General features: G+C 43.5%; 1 protein-coding gene across 8 annotated transcripts in view; it reads right to left on the bottom strand.

Moving 5' to 3' along the window:
* LOC119978816 (troponin T, cardiac muscle-like) overlaps positions 1–20,386 on the bottom strand; it is a 74,088-nt gene that overhangs the window by 13,144 nt on the left and 40,558 nt on the right. For 3 of the 8 annotated variants that reach the window (XM_038820693.1, XM_038820698.1, XM_038820694.1), the window contains 6 exons: positions 19,106–19,132; positions 10,058–10,076; positions 8,838–8,898; positions 6,892–7,008; positions 1,035–1,112; positions 835–948 (listed from right to left, as the gene is read on the bottom strand). In XM_038820693.1, the coding sequence (XP_038676621.1) occupies positions 835–948; positions 1,035–1,112; positions 6,892–7,008; positions 8,838–8,898; positions 10,058–10,076; positions 19,106–19,132 (416 nt within the window). The remainder of the gene's footprint in view (positions 1–834; positions 949–1,034; positions 1,113–6,891; positions 7,009–8,837; positions 8,899–10,057; positions 10,077–19,105; positions 19,133–20,386) is intronic. The other 5 variants (XM_038820696.1, XM_038820695.1, XM_038820697.1 and 2 more) reach the window with 5 other exon arrangements.

Below are 20,386 nucleotides of genomic sequence, written 5' to 3'. Positions count from 1 at the left end.
TGGGTTTGCTCTGGGTGCTCCGGTTTCCTCCCGCAGTCCAAAGGTGTGCATGTTAGGTGGATTGGCCATACTAAATTGCCCTTAGTGTCCAAAATGGTTGGGTGGGGTTACGGGGATAGTGTGGAGGTGTGGGCGTGGGTAAGGTGTTCTTTCCAAGGGCCGGTGCAGACTCAATAGGCTGAATGGCCTCCTTCTGCACTGTAAATTCTATGATTCTATGATTCCATAACACAGTTAAACAGGTTGAGTGTCAACCGGGAAATACTTCTAACATGCCAACGGCTGGTGGTAAGAGCGGAAGAGACTCCTGGCCAGCCACGCTTGATGTGGAGTGCCCCCCCCCTCAAGCTAAAAACCCCTGGCGACAAACTAGCGACCTGCTTTAGGAATTACTATGGAAACAAATTAAAGGCTGCCTTATTTTACCACTAGGTGCGTGAAGATAATTTGAATTGACCTATTCACCCACTTCAATTTGCATGTGGCTGAAGCTATAATCCAAAGATTATTACCTGCGTGGTTTTGCTTTTTCATTCAGCCTTAGCAGCTCAAACGGCCATACATTATTCCGGATCAGCTTAAAATGAAACAGCTCTGGAGCACTAGTGGCATTTTTTAATGGAATTGTAATTACTAAACAAATATTCCATGCTAATGTAAGACTTAACCAGAGATAACTTAAATAATGCAATGGTATGCGCACATGATCTTTTAGCATACAAATATTTTCATTCAAGTTTGTTCAAATGAAGATTGAAATAATAAGACTTATTCAGGCCAACCAGGAAATTGCTGAACAAGCAGTTTAGCTCATGATGGAGAATTAGTAATTACCTTCTGCATGTAGCCTCCAAAGTGCAAGGAAATGTTTGACATAGTCTTTTTCTTTTTTGCATCTTCCTCTGCTCTCTTTCTTGATTCTTCCTCTTCCTTTCTGGCTCTTTCCTCCTATCACAGTATAAGTAGAGAGATATCAGTTCCTTCTGCAGTTATTAAAATCTATAATAAAGATGTTTGTAAAGGTCTTGACTTACGGCAATTCTTGACTGGCGCTCCTTCTCTTTCTCAGCTTGAATCCTATGCTGTTCTGCTCTTTCTGCTCTCCGATGGTCCTGTCAAGAAAGAATATTGAATTTCAGCAGAAAACTCAGCACATAAAATCATTGGATGGGGATTTCCGCTCCTACCAGGATTTCCTGGTCCTGCCAAAAGCCAATGGGCTTTTAACCTCCTCTCCAGATTTTCCGTTCGCGCCGGCAACAGTTCCCACCATGGGGGGACCAGAAAGATCCCACAGAATGATTAGCAAAGATGGAGTCTATTTGACTTATTTTTTCTGTGATGCTCCTCTGAAGGAGCAATTCCCCTACTGCCACTCTCCTACATTTCTCAGGAGTAGAGAATCCCGCCGCCAGAGAACGGTGCACCAAATTCTCCGACCTCACAAGCAGCAGTAGTGGGGTAGACTCACAACGGAGAAACTTAGTCCATGATCCAATTCCCTTTTAAAAAATCTAATTTGACCCTTCCTCCATCACAGTGCAGCATTCCAAAGACCCTAACAATATGTCACATGAAAAGGTTCTTCCTCATGTCACTATTGCTACTTTTGTCAGTGAACTTTAAATTGTTCCCTCTGGTTCTTGATCCTTCACCAATGAGAATCTCCCTAACTACTCTGTCCAGATCTTTGGACACAAAGAGGCAATTTAACATGTCCAACCCACATAACCTGCACATATTTGCTCTGTAGGAAGAACCTGGAGCACCTGGAGGAAACCCATGCACACACAGGAAGAATTTGCAAAGTTTTCATTTTTAACTGCATTTGTTTGCAGTTGGACAGGACACCGGGGAGCGAACATCTCTCAATTCTGCAAGAAGGAAGAGCGGACAGGACAAAGGAGCTAAAAAGTGGTAGGGTTCCCACAGAACCAGATGCAGTGCAGATAATGAGGGGATTGGGACAGTAAGAATGTCTTAAGAAGACTGAAGTCAAGAGAAGAGAGAAGAAGTTATTGTTCAGGAGAATTCAAGGGGAAAAGTAAACGAAGTGTTTGAGTTAAAGAGACAGTTATAGTAACCAGAATTAAGTGGGAAAACAGACTTCAAAGGTAAATCAAACGTTTGGTGGCATTTAAATAGAATCTGGGATTTGAACGTTAAATCAATTATGAATAGTTTATATAGTTCTCTCGCAGTTAAGACAAAAAAATCCAAAAGGAGGAGTTGAAATCCTGGGTATTGGATTTAGTGTTAAAAGTGGACTGGAAGTTTAGTTTAAAAGAGTCATTTGGAAAACCTGGACTGCATTTTGGAATGAAAACCACTGATGGAAAGCAGTGTTGTGAAAGAAGATCTTGAGGCATATTTGTCTGAGTGAAGTTCAGAAAAGGTTAATATGACAATCATCTGGAAGGATTCTAAGGAAAAATCCATTGACATTAACTTGGGTTCAGAGGGGAGTGTTTGTTTTGACACAGCCAGGCTGTGTGTTTTAAGTCACTTTGTGCTACTGAGAGCATGGTAGCAGAAGATATACTTTATAATCAACATTAAACTTAAAATCTGTGTGCATTGGTTAAGCTAAGAGGGGAGTAAAGGAGTATTATATTATTATCCAATTTTTAATATTTAATAAATGTTTTTTTCCTTGTTGATAAAAATAATTGGTTGTCCTGTAACTCTGTTCCTCCACGTTTTTAAAAATATTATTTTGAGACAGGGTTCCATTCTGGAATCTTTCTATCCTGTTATAACATCAACTGTGATCGTAACATGATAAAGATCAGGCTGCTCTATGCTTTATAAACCACATTCTCAACCTGTCCTACCACCTTCAATGCTTTATGCAGATAAACACTGAGGTTTGTTGCTCCTGCACCAATTCAGAATTGTACTTCCTATTTGATTTGTTTCTTTGTATTCCTCCAACCAAAGTGAACCATTTCAAACTTCTCTGCATTAAACACCATCTGCCACTTGTCCACCCATTCCACTAACCTATCGCCTTTTGAAGTACAACACTATTTCCATGTTCATTATACTTCCAAGTTTCTTCAAAGTTTGAAATTATGCTCTGTACACTAAGGTATAGGTCATTAATATACATTGGGAGGAACAGGGATCTTAACATGATCCTTGAGGAACGCTACTAAACCTTCCTCCCATCCAAAAACCAACCATTCACCATGACTGCTCCTGTCACTCAATCAATTCTATAACCAAGTTGGTGCTGTATCTTTTATTTCATGAGCTCTAACTTTGCTCACAAGTCTGTTGTGTGGCATATTAGTAAGAACCTTTGGGAAGTCCATGTACACTAAATCAACAGCATTTTCCTCATCAACCCTCTCTCTCACCTCATCAAAAAACTCAAGCAAATGAATTAAGCATGGCTTTCCATGACCATATTCATGCTAGATTTTCTTAATTAGTCCAAGCAAGTATTCATTTTGTTTTGAGTTGTACGAGTCCTTCGTTTTGATTTCCTTTTGTTCCCATTTCGATAATTTTATTATATTATTTTTGGTCTGTAGACCCATAATCGGAATGTGCCTTTAAGCAGTGGACTTAAGCTGACACAGCCCGCTAGCCAGGACAGTGTGTCCCAGGATTTGTAGTTTGGAGAGACGAAAACAGACTCATTGACGCTTGGTGAATCTTAAGAACCAGCTTTGGAGGAAGTCGATTCAATGGGCTGGCTGGCAACCTGTGGGTTGGCCAGGTACAGTGTTCTGGCTCACGACAATCAGTGATTTATTCCTCGATGATGCTTCTGAGAGAGAGGTGAGCAGAAGTGGTTAGAGCTTGAATTGAGAAGGGGTTCTCTCTCTCTCTCTCTCGAGCTGCAGAAGTAAAGAACTGCTTTGTTGTTCTAAAACTATTAAGTTACTGGCACATCTTTACTATATATATTTGAACTAATCTTGAATCTACAAAGGAAGTAGACAGCCTTGCCAGAGAAAACCATGTCAAGCTTAGAAGGAATAAGTATCGAACAAAAGCTTGAACTCCTTAAAGACTTTGACTAGAAGCCAACCTGGTGCATCTGAGATCCTTAATCCTTTTATGTCATCATTATTTTCTTCCCTCTCCACCTTTCACTCTGTAGTGTGTTTGTGTGTGTGTGTGTGTGTGTATACAGTGAGGCGAGATGGAAGGGGGTTGGGAAAGGAGTCTTCGATAGTCAGTTACATTTTTGTCAGTTTAATTATATTGCTGTAAATAATAAAAGGTTATGTGTGTTACATTTACAAACCTGGTTTATTGGGCTCAGCCAAGGCCCTCGGGGATTTTAAAATAACATCTAATTTCGCTTGTGTTGCAACTCCGAGTCAAGTGGGACTGAAATTGACAGCGCACTAGCCCAGGGGATCATGATAGAGCTATTGCCTGGAATTCTCCGGCCGTAGGGATTCTCTTTTCCCACTGATAGCGCACCCCGGATTGTGGGTTTCCTGGCGGCATGGGGTGGCTTCAATGGGAAATCCCATTGACAAGCGGCAGGAAGAGAGAATCCTGCCATGAGCCAACGGTGCGCTCCTGAGAAACAGTGACTGGGGGAGCGGAGAATCCCACCCATTATTTCTCAAAGCTTTGTTTTCATTTATATATATATATGCCTTCCAAATGTACGATCTTCTGAAGAGACTGATGTGAATGGATTATACTAGAACTAAAATACAAATACTGTCTAAGAAAGGATATGGAACATGGGTAGTCACCATGTATGTCAACCTTGGTGGGTGAGTGTAAAATGGAAAATAAATGAGAATTGAGTCATGATGCTCAGAAGGATGTAAGTGGGACCCACCAGGGAAGAGTGAAAACCATGACAGTGGCTTAGGTCCTCAAAGATCAAGGTCAGTTTAGTTTGTGAACCTATTTGGTATTGGTTGGGTTGGAAAGGGTGATAGAGGGCAGCAAAAAAGCATGCCATGAGGTGCTCAAGCACCATACCTTTCGAATGGCAGCTGGACACCAGAACTTTCAGCAGCTAATGCAGTGATGGGCAACCTAGACAGGTGAGTGGGCTGCATGAATGCCCCCCCCCCCTCATCTCAGTGGGCCATAATATTGAAATCAGGCTTGTTCACTAACCATGACCCATGATTAAGATTAAGTACATTTAATCCACGCTGAATATTTCATGTGTTATAAAAAATACTTAATCATATACTTCAAATGGTAAAAACAAAATAAATATTTGCAATTTGGATCAAAGGGAGTGCACGGCTCTCAGTCAATGTTGTGTACAATCAGTACGCACCTAACCTCACTTGCCCTTCCCGTGTCAGCATGGGTCTCACCCCCAAAACCCAAAGATGTGCGGGGTAGGTGGATTGGACAGGCTAAATTGCTCCTTATTTGGGAAAAAAATTGGGCACTTTAAATTTCAAAAACAAACTTCACTTGCCCTTGCTTTATGTACATATCACTTCAACTGTACTGGTCGGAAAAATGTGACGTGGATGGAAATCAGCCGAATACGTTATCCCCGTGTATGGGCAACAGCCAACAAAATGTCTTGTGGGCTGCAGTCAGAAGCCTAATAAGCCATGTCGCCCCCCTGGCCGCAGGTTGTCCACCACTGAGCTAATGGTTACTAAATGTTCAAGTAGCTCCCATGGTGACATGGGCACCCAGCAGTGTAAATGAGATGTCTCACCATTGGCTCTGCATACTCTTGTTATATCAATGCTGGCAGCTGGTAGGTGCAATCTTTGCAAACTACAGATATTTGGACCATTTTTTTGTCATATTCTATTGTTTATCCTGGGCTAGATATTCCACAAAAACAAATCCTCTATTTTGCAATAATGCAATTTGAAATTATTTAAACATACCAAAAAAACAGGTTTGGTGGCAAATTTGGAGAGAGTGGGGCAGTGAGGTTAGTTTTGATTCTTCTTGCAAAGATTCAACCAAGCCATTATGTGTCAAATGGTCTTTTCTGATTTCAGTTGTTTTATGTCTTTAAATGGATAAGGGCCCTTTCAAGCACTTTCGTTAAGTGCAGCAGTATGACTGCAAATTAGGCCAAGACCCAGGTCTGGCCTTGTGCAGGCTTTGATGGCCATTCACGGGCAGGTTCTTCAAGGTTATTGACAGAGGAAGAGCAGCCAGGAATAGATTTTGCACAATTGTGAATCTTTGGCCTCTCAGCAACTGCATAGATCATCGATGTTGATAATTCAGATGATGTCAGGAGCTGTGGAATGGTGCTAGTGGAATCCACTGGGTGCAGGCTAACCTCATGACCTGCATTCCCGAAGGCTAGAGCTGGATGTTTTTCAGTTGTACTCTTTGCATGAGGAGGCACTGTGACAGCTTCCCAAGGGACACTTTCTAACCTGTCATTCATCTGCCCCAGTTTACAACTTGCTTTGTTGACTGGGAACCTTACATATGCCCCTGGTACTATCTATCCATGATGTTTGGGCAGCACAGTAGCATTGTGGATAGCACAATTGCTTCACAGCTCCAGGGTTCCAGGTTCGATTCCGGCTTGGGTCACTGTCTGTGCGGAGTCTGCACATCCTCCCCGTGTGTGCGTGAGTTTCCTCCCACAGTCCAAAGATGTGCAGGTTAGGTGAATTGGCCATGATAAATTGCCCTTAGTGTCCAAAATTGCCCTTAGTGTTGGGTGGGGTTACTGGGTTATGGGGATAGGGTGGAGGTGTTGACCTCCTCTTTCCAGGAGCCGGTGCAGACTCGATGGGCCGAATGGCCTCCTTCTGCACTGTAAATTCTATGAAAAGTATACACAGAACTGAAACACCCAGCCCGAGAAAATCCACCACTCTTAGAAGCGAAAGTTCACAGATCTCACATTTCAGAATTTCTACACCCTTCACAGAACCAACCCTTAAAAAGGTTGCAACTCACAATCCTTTCTTTCAAGTCAATGATTTCCTCCTCTTCTTTCTTTCTGTTCACAAAATGAACCTCAATTAAGGTCTGTAATTCCAAAAGATCCTTCTCCATACGTTTCCGATGGATGTCCTGAAAAATAGATGGTTATATGAGTGAGTTTCAATCACATTTGATGATCTTTCATATTTTTGAAGATATGAGACATAGCTAAATCTGTGATTTAGCTTGAAACAAGCTGGGCAATTAAGGCTTTGAGTTAGCTAGTCACATCCACAGTTACATTACATAATAAGGGTGGTGTGGTGGCACAGTGGTTATCACTGCTGTCTCACAGTGCCAGGGACACGAGTTCAATTCCGGCCTTGGGTGACTGTCTGTGTGGAGTTGCACTTTCTCGCCCTGTCTGTGTGGGTTTCCTCCGGGTGCTCCGGTTTTCTGCCACAGATCAAAGGTGTGCAGGTTAGGTGGATTGGCCATGTTAAATTGCCCCTTAGTGTCCAAATATGTCCAGGTTAAGTGGGGTTACGGGGATAGGGCAAGGAAGTGGGCATATGTAGGATGCTTCTTTATAGGGTCAGTGTAGACTCAATGGGCCGAATGACCTCCTCTACACAGTACAGTTTCTATGGCTTAACTATGGAAGTGCCTCAAAAATTGACATTAAAAACAGATGCCACAGTTGGCCTCACGACACTCTATTAGCCAGGGGTAAACTCCTGCTGGGAGCTACCATCTGTAAATGCTGGGAAACAAATATAATGTTCTTTGTTGTGATGGGCCCTCTAGTTAAATAGCACAACCATATGCACACATTACCAAGTGTCGATACAGGTAAACTATTTTCTCTGGCACAAGAATCCAGAATAGGAACGGTAATCTTAAATTTAGAGCTAGGTCATTGAGGGTTAACAGCACAATGCATTTTCCCCATACACAGCATTGTGGAAATCACAAATCTTCTTTGCTAAAGGACTGTGGATGATTGGTAAATTGGACTTTGGAAGACCGAAAACAATCAATTTCCGTGCGGGAAGAGTGTCCAGAGGAATAGAGCAAAACTGAGTCTTTGAAGGGCAGCACGGTGGCGCAGTGGGTTAGACCGGCTGTCTCACGGTGCCGAGGTCCCAGGTTCGATCCCGACTCTGGGTCACTGTCCGTGTGGAGTTCGCACATTTTCCCTGTGTTAGCGTGGGTTTTGCCCCCACAACCCAAAGATGTGCAGGGTAGGTGGATTGGCCATGCTAAATTGCCCCTTAATTGGAAAAAATTAATTTTATTCCTCTAAATAAAAAAAAACTGAGGCCGGGATTCTGCTGACGACATACCGGCTCATGCGCAGGTGAGGGGGTCTCTTCCGCCGCCGCAATGGTGAAGGCCATGACGGGGCGGAAGAAAAAGGGTGCCCCCACGGGGTGGGCCCCGATTGCAGGCCAGGCCACCGTGGGGGCACCCCCCGGGTCAGATCGCCTGTGCGCCCCCCCCTAGGATCCCGGAGCCCGCCTGCGCCACCAATCCCGCCGGTCAGGTAGGTGTTTTGGTTCCCACCGGCGGGAGAGGCCTGTCAGCGGCGGGACTTCGGCCCATCGTGGGCTGGAGAATTGCCGTGGGGGGCCCACCGACCGGCGCGGGGGCCCGTCGACCGGCACGGCGCGATTCCCGCCCCCGCCGAATCTCGGGGGGCGGAGAATTCGGGACACAGCGGAGAATTCCGCCCCGAGTCTTTGAAATTGAGATACAGATGCGCCATAATTAGAATTAATTGCAGAACAGGCTTGAGAGGCTGCATGGCGTTCTCGTTTTCCTATTCCCATATGAACAACAAGATGTTGAACCAACATCCTGAGAATGACACCTTTGAGGCAGAATAGAAAATAAGGGGCAATAATTTAAAAAAAACTAAATGTAAACCGTTGTTTACTCATAAAAACAAGGAAAGAATTGGCAATTTAGATGCTTACATCAAAGTCAACTCTTTCTCCATCTGGGATTTTAGGTGGCACAAGGTTGGGCATGAAAAGTCTACAATAGTAAAAAAAATAGATAGTTTAGATCACATGTGTTGCTCACAAAGTTCCTGCGTTCAATTGTTGAGGACATCACATTTGAAAAGGCAAAATATCTCTCTTACGCTTTCAGGTTTTTACTCAAGCTAATTTCCTTTAGGTTTCCTGCCTTTCAGATCACTTCCATAAACATTCATCCCCTCAATTGACCATTACCTGCCCAAAGTACGTGGCAAGTCAGCGATTAAAGAGAAAACCCCTGTTATTGTATTTTGGCTACTGGAACTATCACATGATCTCCTTCACTTCAGAAGGTTACACCATAGCTTTGGTTGAAAATTGGCTGTTACTGACAGGAAATACACACAGATTAAATTTGTATTAATTAATTTCAGAAGGAAACAGTCATGTTACATGAAAATGTTCGCAACTAAAAAGAGAGTTTGGATTTCCGTGGGCATTCTAATCATCATTTTCTGGAGCTCAGATGGAAGATGAGCAAACACATTGGATCTACCATCCCTGAAATCCCCCACTAGTCCCCTACCTTGGAATCCCTGGTCCAAACTCAAACCTTGCCAGACCATCCCTGGTTCCTGACCCCAATTGGATTCTGGCCTGGTCCAATCCCAAATCAGAAACATTTACCCATTTGCCCAATCTACTGCTCTTTACTGCTGAGGGTCCAATATTCAGCTAGCTCCATTGTAAAGAAGCCCAAGGCTCAATATCTAGAGCAAAGGCAAAACACTGCGAATGCTGAAAATCTGAAATAAAAACAGAAAATGCTGGGAAACTCAACAGATTGGGCAACATCTCTGGAGAGAAAAACAAAGTTAATGTTTTGAGTCTAATATAACTATTTTCTTGCCATAGATGCAGCAAAATTAGTTGAGTTTTTCCAGCATTATCTGTTTTATTCTCAATATCTAGAGATCAGGTTGGGTCTAATGTGAAATACAGCAGACAATCAAGCACTCCATTAAATATCAGTCCAGTGTCTGGGTTGGGACTTAACTCCTTAGCCTTCTGACTTAGAGGAGTATGTGTGTTACCATTGATCCAGAGCCAACATCAAAAGCATAAAATAACTGCATTGAGTCATGACACAAAATAGAGCTGCCTCAATAATCATTTAGCTTCAGAGATGACTGAAAGAAATGAACTTTTCTTACTTTGGCTTTGGCTTTCCTTCTTAGGTATGGAATATAAGGGGAAAATGAGACATCTGTTAGTAACAGTTTAAAAGTTAGAAAATAAACATTATTCGGGTCTGGATTATTTACATGTTGGTTGATAATCACATTTAACAGAGATCTGCAATATTAAGAATACTTTTTCAAGGACGCACTAAATATTCAGTTCTTGTATAGCTTGGGAATAATGATCAGAGCCGAACAAGGAGAGGAAAAAAACTGAAGTGAATTAAAATATCTGTCAACCAGAACACTGCCTCAGATCAAGTCAATAGTTTTTTTGTAGTTTAAATCAGATTAGGTTGGTTAATGTTTGGCAGGGAATTAACATTGCCTTCATTGAGATATCTATACAGGATGTGTTTAAAAGGAATAAAAGTTGCAAATGCAAATCCCCTTTCTAATTTTTATACCAATGCCTCTTGCTAAATGAATAAACATGTAAGTAAGTTGCAACAAAAATCTGGATTAATTTACTTCCTTGCTGTGTTGCCTCACTAAAGCCAACGGACGGGATTCTCCAGCCAATCGCTGGTGGTGGGATTCTCTGATCGTTTGATCATTGGAATCATTTTCACTCCATTGTTAGTTTCTTGCCAAACGTGGCACAACAGAATGCATGACAGAATAAAATAATTGAATGAACGACATTTCTGAGCAAAAGATAATGATCCATTTAACTGTTTTCTCTGTATTAATAAACTGGTTGAGTCAGAGATAATAAAGTGTAAATTACAGCATCAGTCATTTATCCCACAATGCAAATCAGATGAAGAAGAGAGCATAATTAGGCTGATTAGTAATTTTGCAGAAAATCAACAACAATGTTTATTATATAGCACCATTAACAGGATAAATGTCTCAATGTGCTTCACAGGGATATTATAAAAGGACGTATGAAGTAAAGGCTGGGTGAGTTTCATCAAAAGTGTGATTGCATTCATAAAGTCTCAATGCTGTTTCAGCAGGAAACATAAATACCCTCTTCTCCTTCCCCCATCTCTTTCATCTCTTGCTGTATAAATTATGGAGAAGGCATTTTTTAGGAATTTTAAAAGCAAATGGAAAATCCCCTTCCACTCTCACTGTGACAATTACAAAACTGCTAGTTTCAGTCATTCTTTCTGACAACACATTTGATTACCAGCAAAAACAGCATCTAAGAAAATGTGTTAACCCACCTTGGTCTGCTAGCATTGCAGTGTCAAGAAAGATTATTTAATATTGCATGCAAATTATTAGTGTGCATTGTCTGAAAAAAGCCTGTGTGGAAAGCTTCCTGACCTTATTACTCAGTTTTAGAATTGACACATAACTGAGATAGTCTTTTGTGTATGACACTAAATCATTGTTAAATCTAATAAACAGCTTAAACAGCAGCAAGTCCATGAGTAACTACTGTGATTACATTTTGCTGTTAACCACATCCAGGACTGAACCATGTTCATTGGTGTGGTAACCTGACCACAAAAAGGTAGTTAAGAACATGTTACACATTAATCTTCTTTAATGTATAAAAATCATGATGAATATAAGCAATAGGTATTTTCCTCTGAAAGCAGATGAATTGTGCCATAATTCCTGAGTTCTATAGTTTGAAATGCTCAATTTGTTTTCCATTTTTGTTCCCAAACACAATGGTAGCATTTATTGGTGTGAATAATAGGGAAGAAATCGTGAAAGCATATGACAATCTTCTGTCCGCTTATTTTAAATGGATTAATACCCATGTTCATTTTTACTTCAGAATTTGGAGGTGATTTACTCTGTTCAATGCTTTATCCGTGTTTTGTACTGGAGAGGTCAGTGTCAGCTTGGGTAAAAAAATGAAATGGCTTCAGGGCAGAAAAAAGAATGTTGGAGTAAATGACATTTTTTCCAGACTGAAGGATAATGGTGTTTCCTAAAGGTCGCTGTTTTAAAAAAATATATATAACTGATTTGAATATTGGAATACAAAGAAAAATTTCAAAATTTCAGGACTCCAAAATTGAAAGTATTGCTGACCGTGAGGCTGATACCAATCATATGCAATAGGGCGAAGATAAGTTAGCAGAATGGGCAGACAAATGGCAGATGGCATTTGATATAAAGAATTGTGAGGTGATGCACTTTGGCAAAAGGAATACAGAAGCCAACATAGACCAAATGGCAGAGTTCTAAAATGTGTTCAAGGCCAGAGAAATTTGAGGGTTCATGTGCATAGATTATTTAAGATGGCATATTAGGAGAGCAGTGGGATCTTGGATTTCATAAATAAAAGTATTAAGTGCCAAAGCAGGTAAGTTATACTGAAACTGTATAAAGCTTCTCTGAGGCCACAGATGGACTATTGCTTTCAATCCTAGTCACCAGACTTTTGAAAGGATGCAAGGGTCCTTGAGACAGTGCAGTGGAGATTTACCCAGAATCATTCCAAAGATGAGGCATTTTAACTATAAAATTATTTTTTTTACAAAATCAGACTTGTTCTACTTGGAGGACAAGATATTGAGAGGAGATTTGATAGAAGTGGAGAAGACTTTGACAGATTTTGATAAGGCAACTGTTATAACCTGCCTGCTTACCACTGGCTGGGGACTAATGTTAATCCCGCAATCCTTAGGGAGTATGGGTTTCCCCAATGTGGGGGGGGGGGGGGGGGGGGGGGGGGAGAAATCATTAGCAGAGTCCCTGTGTAAATAAAGCTGGCCAGTATGGAACCAGCTAGAGAGGAATGAGCAGCACGGGAGTACTGCTGCTGTTGTATATATGTCATTGTAAATAAAGTTATTTCTTTCTATTCTACAAACTTGTGCTGGATTCTTCATGGCACTCACAAAAGTAACCAAAGAAACTCTGTCCCATTAGATGATGGAACAGAAACTAAGGGGAGCACATTTAAAGTGGTTGGATATTATAGGGAGCTAGTGTCCCTGAGCACGCAACAATAACATTGCAGATAAGCCCACCCTCCTCTGGCAGTTCACCTTGCAGGCACTTAATGAGAATCAGATTGTTAATTGATTTAAGGCGGCATTTCGTACCAGGGCAAGAAGTCCTACCTTTAAATTTCCAGCCAATCAAATGGCTGGCAGCTCGCCAACTCCAGCCACGCCACTGGGAGCAATAGCCTTTGATGGGACAGCACCCAGCCCCCAACCCTCAATCATGAGGCACCATGGAGCCAGAATGAAAGGTAAATGGGGCGTGGGGGGTGGAGTTTCAGTTGCGACAGGCTAAGCGATTCCAATAAGGTAAATGGTGGTGGGGGAGGGGGGGAGGGGAGAGTGTATTTAGGAAGACCTGGGAGTGGGGTCTCTGATGGGTCCAAGGTCCAATAAAGAGGAAAAGCACCCTTTCCCATCACCAGCCCATGCAGTGGAAGCTCTGCATTGAATGCTTGATGTGGGCCTGTCCTGCTATTGGTTAAATCCTGCGGTGGTAGGGTGAGGCCATTAAGGGTTATTAATTGGCTACATAAGGGCCTCATTAGCCCAAAGATAAGCAGTCAGTTGAATGGCGTGGCATCCATAGCATTATACTCACCTCCCTCCCCCCCACCCCAATGCCTGGATGTACAATAAATGTCAACCATGCTAATGATGCCCATGCGCCATGAATGAATTTGAAAAGTCTGGCATAAAGTTAAATAACAGAATACTTCAGTACAGTGACATAGCAGAATTCTGCAGATATAAAGTTAAGATATATTTTGAACAAATAAATGTATTTGTACTTTAAATAACGGATTCCAGAGCATTCATATTCATACTGTGATGTAAAAGCAAAGCTGAATTTGCTATTTTTATTCATCTGTGTTGATAGTAAACAAGATTACAGTTTGCTACTGTATTGTGCATATTCTGATATTTTTCTTTTCATTAACTTATTTCCCCTTGCAGGAAACTCTAGGACCAGAGGGCATAATCTCAGCATTCGGGGTCACCATTTATTATTGAGATGAGGAGGTAATTTCTTTTCTCAGAGGGTAGTGAATCTGTGGAGTTCTTTATCGCAGAGAGCTGTAGAGGCTGGATCATTAATTATGTTCAAGATTGAGTACGTTATTAAGTATATTAAAGACTGAGATAGATAGATTTTTAATCAGTAAGGGAATCAAGGGTTATGGGGATAAGGCAGGAAGGTGGAGTTGAGGGCTATCATATCAGACCAGTCACAATCTCATTGAATGGCAGAGCAGATTTGATGGACTGATACTTCTGCTCCTATGTCTTACAGTCTTATGGTACGCTTCAGGGTTAACAGAGTTCAGGGGTAATTGGCTTCTGTGGGCATTAGAATCATCACAAAACATATTGAAATACCCAGTAACCTGATCAATGAGATTATGTGTGATCAGGTCATCATTATTTTTCAAATCAAACCCCCCCCCCCCCCACCTAGGTACGGCAACTGGGGGATCTCCCAGGCGATTGGAGAATTCCGAGTCGTTGGCCTCCTGGCAGGGTGGTACCCTGGCACTGCTGATGCCACCCAGCCTGGCACCCTGGCAGTGCCACCAGGGATCTGGTCCGGGTGTGTTCTGTCCTTATGAGGTGGGCTTGAGGTCTCCGAATCGGTAAGTTGGGGTGTTGGGGGACGGGGGGCTCACGTTGGGAGGTTGCGAGATTGGGGTGCCATTTTTAAATGGCACCCTGATCCCTTCCTGCACTGGCGAGCGGAGCTCCTCAGTGCAGCAAATGAAGGTAAGTGCAGCTTTGGCGGGCTTTCCTCACTGAGGCCTGAAAAAGGAACAGAGACCCGCTTAATAATGGGATCGTTCTCGGCACTGCCCATGGCGGGAAACACCCCACTTAATGCGTCCACAACGGGTCTCTCTTTTCTTCCATTAAATCGCGCCCATTACTTCCTAATTAATTAAAAGTGTTTTTAAAACACCCAAGGGAAGTGCAGTGAATCTAAGAAATCAGCTTTTGAAAGTCAGCATGCTTTAAAGCACCTTTGTGTTTACAAAGTGATATTATAGTCTGGTTTGTGCACAAAATCACCAACATACATTTTATGATGAAAGACTATTTTGTCTATTTTAGTCCATCCCTCTGCAAGGAAATGGCTGACAAGCCCACTTTGCTACACAATCTATTTGGTACTACTATGACAATGAATTGTTTCTAATCATTTCTAACCTCTCATTTGGCACGTATGCAATGACTCCAGAAACTCTGATGCAGGAAAGTGAAATATAGAATGTTGCCAGACTAAATTGGAGAACCTTTCAAATAATTACAGCTACCTTTCCTGCCAGGATGTAAAAAGATTGTCAAACATTATTTCCACTGTACCTTGTGTTTCAAATGCTTTGGCAAAAACACAATTTCAGAAATATTGGGCGTGATTCTCCGCAAATGCGGAGAGTCGTAAAGGCTGTCGTGAAACCGGCCGTGTTTCACGGCAGCCTCCGCGCCCCCTCCCGGGACCCGATTCACCCCCCCCCCCCCCCCCGGTCGAGGCTAGCATCGCTGGTGATGGGAAAGGGGGCTTTCCTCTTTATTGGACCTTGGACCCATCAGAGACCCCACTCCCAGGTCTTCCTAAATACACTCTCCCCTCCCCCCCACTCCCCCACCACCATTTACCTTATTGGAATCTAATTCTCCATATGGTTCATTGGTTCTATATGGTGTATAATGGGTAATTGGGAATGGAAGTGCAGCAGCTTGGCATGGGAAGGCATAGATGTTTGGCAATCCTCAGTTTAGGCAGTATGAGGAGCCATATGGGTGGGTGGGGTGAGGGGGAAATTAGGATTTTGTGGATGATGAGGGGTTGTGAGAGGGGAAGGCCAGAGAGCTTTACCATTTTATAACAACTGGCACCAAGGCAGACCTGTTAAATAACCCTCCTTGTCACCTGACAGCCCCTGTTTTGTTTATTCCAAGCCGCCTGCCCCAAAAGCAGCCCCTCCCTCCCAACAATGGAAATCCAGCAGTCCACCTTGAGAGTAAAAATACAGCACATACTCACTGACAAGTCTCAGGCAGGACCTGAGAAATGCAGGTGCAGATGGTGTCAAACACCAGGCCCCAGGGCATGGGACGGAGCAGGTTCTTGTTTTGAATGGTGTTTCTCATTGTCCAGACTGAGAAGCCAGAGCTGGCAGAGCAGCTTAAAAAAATCAGAATCAGAGAATTTTGATCTTTTTAAAGCTGGTCTGTCGGTGTCAGTGGCAATTTCACTGAGTTGCTGTGCTACTACTTCTGACCTCTGGGCAACTTCATGGCTTCAAGTATTTCTTTGAAAAGCCTGCCAGGAATTCATGAAGCTGTTGAAGAACAACAGCAACACAGCAACTATCAGGAGAGTGTTCACACTTGAAAAATGGAAACGGAAATCCCTGAAATTTTAAAACCAATTGGATGGTGTGTGTCAGGGGGAGGAGTTTGGGGGAAGGGTAGGTTGGGGGAGATTGGGGAAGCTTGAGCAGGGTGGGAGGAGGTTGGGGGCAGGTGAGAGGGTTGGAAGGTGTAGAAGAGTTTGGCGGATGTCAGGAGGGGACCTTTGGAGAGAGGTTTGTAGGGTGCGGAAGTGGGCAGTTTGGAGGTTGAGGAACAAGAGGTTGGGGGGATGTTGGAAGGGTTTTTGGGAGTAGTTTGAGTGTGGGGGATTGGGGGAAGGTGGGAGTGGGGGTTACTCAGCGTTGGTGGGGGAGGTTGGAGGAGGGTTTAAGTATGGGGGTTGGAGGGATGTTAGCAGGGGGTTGAGAGGTGGTTGGGATCAGAGTTGAAGTGAGGTTAGAGGGCGAGTTGGAGAGGGCACTGACGGGGAGGTGGAGGTTATGGGAGAGGTTAGCTACAGAGTTTAATTGTTTTGTAAATGTACTGGTTTCTTTGTAGCTACTTCCCTAACATCAGTTGATTGCTCTGTGATTAATTATCCTTCGAGAATCAGCATTGGGCCTACAGTTTCACCATTGCTCCAGTCACTCTGACAACTGCATGCAGGTGTAATGAAAGAAAGGCAAAACCCACATTTATATAGCACCTTTCTTGGCTTTACAACCAATTACGTTCTTTTGAGTTGTCACTGGTGTTTTTGGCAATGTTATCAAATGGCAGAGCAGGCTTAAAGGACCGAATGGCCTACTTCTGCTCATGATATATATGCTTATATGTCATTCTAGGGTGGATGAGATGAACTGGGCTATATGGCCTTTGTTTTTCAGTCTTGGCTGGAGTTCAGTTTATTTTGTTGCAAATGGAAGTTTACTGTGAGCAGGCTTTTCCAGGACAGGAGACAGGATTGGGCTCATTATGAATCACTGCACATGATTCTCAAGAGTCTTTTCATTGACTTCAACCTTGTTCTTTCTTTAACATACCAAATACCTCATTCTAACTTGGTGCTTCCTGTGTGTTTTTTGAGGTATTGAAATATCGTGATCAAGTTGTAAATCATTGTAGATATTGAAAATATATTGTAGTGCGAAGCATCAAACGACAGTGTCTTCAGACTTGCTGATCAATAAAATACAGCTACTATTGTGAACCATTTGTCTTTGTCCCCTGGCCTCTTAAATGACATTTTGCACAGAGACACCTGAGGGATCCAACACTTTTCACTGACAGTGACAATCTATTTTTTTCAATCATTCCACTTTGTTGCTCAGGAGTCATTTGATCTTTCTACCATGTGAGATTATTGATAAAATAGATTGCAACTACACTCTTTGTATGAAATAATTATATTGAATAATATCATGAAAGTCTTCTACTTCTACAGAATGGAAAATATCTTGTGCAATTTATTTGGTTTGCAAGTATTGAATCTTTCCTCCAAATATAAATTAACTGCCACTGTGTACATGTGGTGCAATGTGAAAAACATGAGGGCTAAGGCAGTCACTGAAATCAATGTTATCATCCGCATGGTGTTAAAAATAAGAAATCTGATATCTTCCTGTTAAATTTACAATATTGCACAATGTTGTTGAAGTAAAAAATTATACTTTCTGGTTTGTTTAATAGCCATGGTGGGATCATCTATAGGACATGCCCAAACTAACGTTGCATCATGTCATTGCAGCTCTTAATATCAATGACCTGTGCTGCATATCGGATGATATTTGTAGCCAGATGCCAAAAGTATTTTACTCGGACCTTTCTGTGATTTGTTGAATTGACGGTGAATCTAGAAAGGGGAGGAATATCTTTTGTGATTGAGGGGGAGGCTTAAAGCGGGAGTGGGTGATAGAGGAATAAGGGACTCTTAAACAGGGGAAACAGGACCAATGATTTTTCTCTCTGACCTGGCTTCAGATACAATACTATGGGCGTGATTTAATAGCCTTGCCCACTTGGCTTGGTGTTGGGATGAATCCGGTGAATCTCACAAGAGACAAGAGTGAGATTTGCAAAGTTCAAAATGGTTAAATCTCATGAGACCTTGTGACCTGGATCTCGCCCCTACTGGGCATGGTCCAGATCTGCATATTTAAATGAGCCATTAAGCTCATTCACAGGATTTTCCTGGCGCCTGAGACCTAACGGCCGCACCTGAGAGACTTCGCCAGGCTGCCGTTTAGTGCTGGTTTCCAGAAACATGAACCAAATAGTCGTAATGGCACGGGGGAGGGGGGGGGAGAGAGAGAGAGTCTCCCAGGCCACTAGAGACCCTCGGTATCTGGGGAGGCCTCTGCCAGGGTCCATGGATACCAGGCTGGCACTGCCGCCTGCGAGCAGGAAATTACTCTAAGTGCAACCTCAGCGGAGAGAAACTCTTTGATACCAAAACAAACGGCAAAGTACCGTTGAATAGCGCCCAAAACCGGACATACATTTTTTCTTGTTGAATCGGGCCCGGTATTTCAGATGGTTTATTAATCAATAAACCACTCCAATTTTGTCCACTCTACATCTGTGCGGTTACAGGCAGAAGGTTATGGATGAATCCTAATATGATACATGGTAGTGAAAGTATTAAGCTTTATTTGATATATAATAATGGCCATTCAAATTATCTGACAAAGCCCAAAGGCACAGGAAAAGGATTATAAACAAAAATTCAGAATATTTTTGTATTTCATACCTTGAGCCTCTTCAGCAGTTCTATCTTCTAGGAATTAAAATTATAAATGAAAATTTACTTAGTACAATAATCTAATATAATTTTCAGCAATTTTACAACTTAAATGAGATTCAGCGTGAAATATAGTGGCCCAGATTCTATGATAGTAATGACAGTGAAACTGTCAGCCGTTAACAGCAGTTTCTGGATTCCGCATATGCACAGCGAAAAATGAAAATTTAGAAGCTACTGTCAGATATCCTGTGTTTCTCCAACAGTTGTGCCATTGAAGACGCCACATATTGCAATCACTGACCAGGGGCGAAATTCTCCGACCCCACGCAGGGTCGGAGAATCGCCCGGGGCTGCCGAAAATCCTGCCCCCGCCGTGGCAGAAATTCTCCACCACCCGGGTATTGGCGGGGGCGGCATTCTCCCCTACGCGGCAGGGCGGGGGGTCCCGGCGTAGGGGAGTGGCGCCAACCACTCCGCCGTCGGGCCTCCCCAAAGGTGCGGAATTCTCTGCACCTTTGGGGGCTAGGCCCGCGCCAGAGTGGTTGGCACCACGTCGACTGGCGTGAAAACCGGCACCAGCGGCCTTTCAGGCCTGCCGGCCAGCGCCGGGGCTGGCCGAAAGACCTTCGCCGATTCGCACATGCGCCGGTTGTGACGTCAGTGGCCAGCTGCCGCTGATGTCACCACCGGCGCTTGCGCGCTGGGGGATTCTCTTCTGCCTCCGCCATGGCGGAAGAGAAAGAGTGCCCCCACGGCACTGGCCTTCCCACCGATTGGTGGGCCCCGATCGCGGGCCTGGCCACCGTGGGGGCACCCCCAGGGGTCCGATCGCCCCACGCCCCCCCCAGGAACCTGGGGGCCCGCTCGCGCCGCCGATCCCGCCGCCACCAGAGGTGGTTTAAACCTCGGCGGCGGGAGAGGCCTCCCAGCGGCGGGACTTCGGCCCATCGCGGGCCGGAGAATCGCTGCAGGGGGCTCGCCAATCGGCGTGGGGTGATTCCCGCCCTGCCAATTCCTGAGTGGCGGAGAATTTCTGCCACGGCGGGGGCGGGATTTGCGACGGCCCTGGGCGATTCTCCGACCCTGCGGGAGGTCGGAGAATTTCGTCCCAGATTTGAACTAAAGTTAGGGAAAGAGAAATCTATGACACAGGGATTGGTAGGTCTTTGTGAGCAGTTTCCTTCAAGGTCAACAGTGAACACCAAAGCTTTGCCACTGACTGCAAAATTGTCATGTGGGCAGCAAGGTAGCATAGTAGTTAGCACAGTTGCTTCAGAGCTCTAGGAT

The sequence above is a fragment of the Scyliorhinus canicula genome, chromosome 15, assembly GCF_902713615.1.
Source record: "Scyliorhinus canicula chromosome 15, sScyCan1.1, whole genome shotgun sequence".
NCBI lineage: Eukaryota > Metazoa > Chordata > Chondrichthyes > Carcharhiniformes > Scyliorhinidae > Scyliorhinus > Scyliorhinus canicula.
This window is presented reverse-complemented; position numbering and strand designations above follow the sequence as displayed.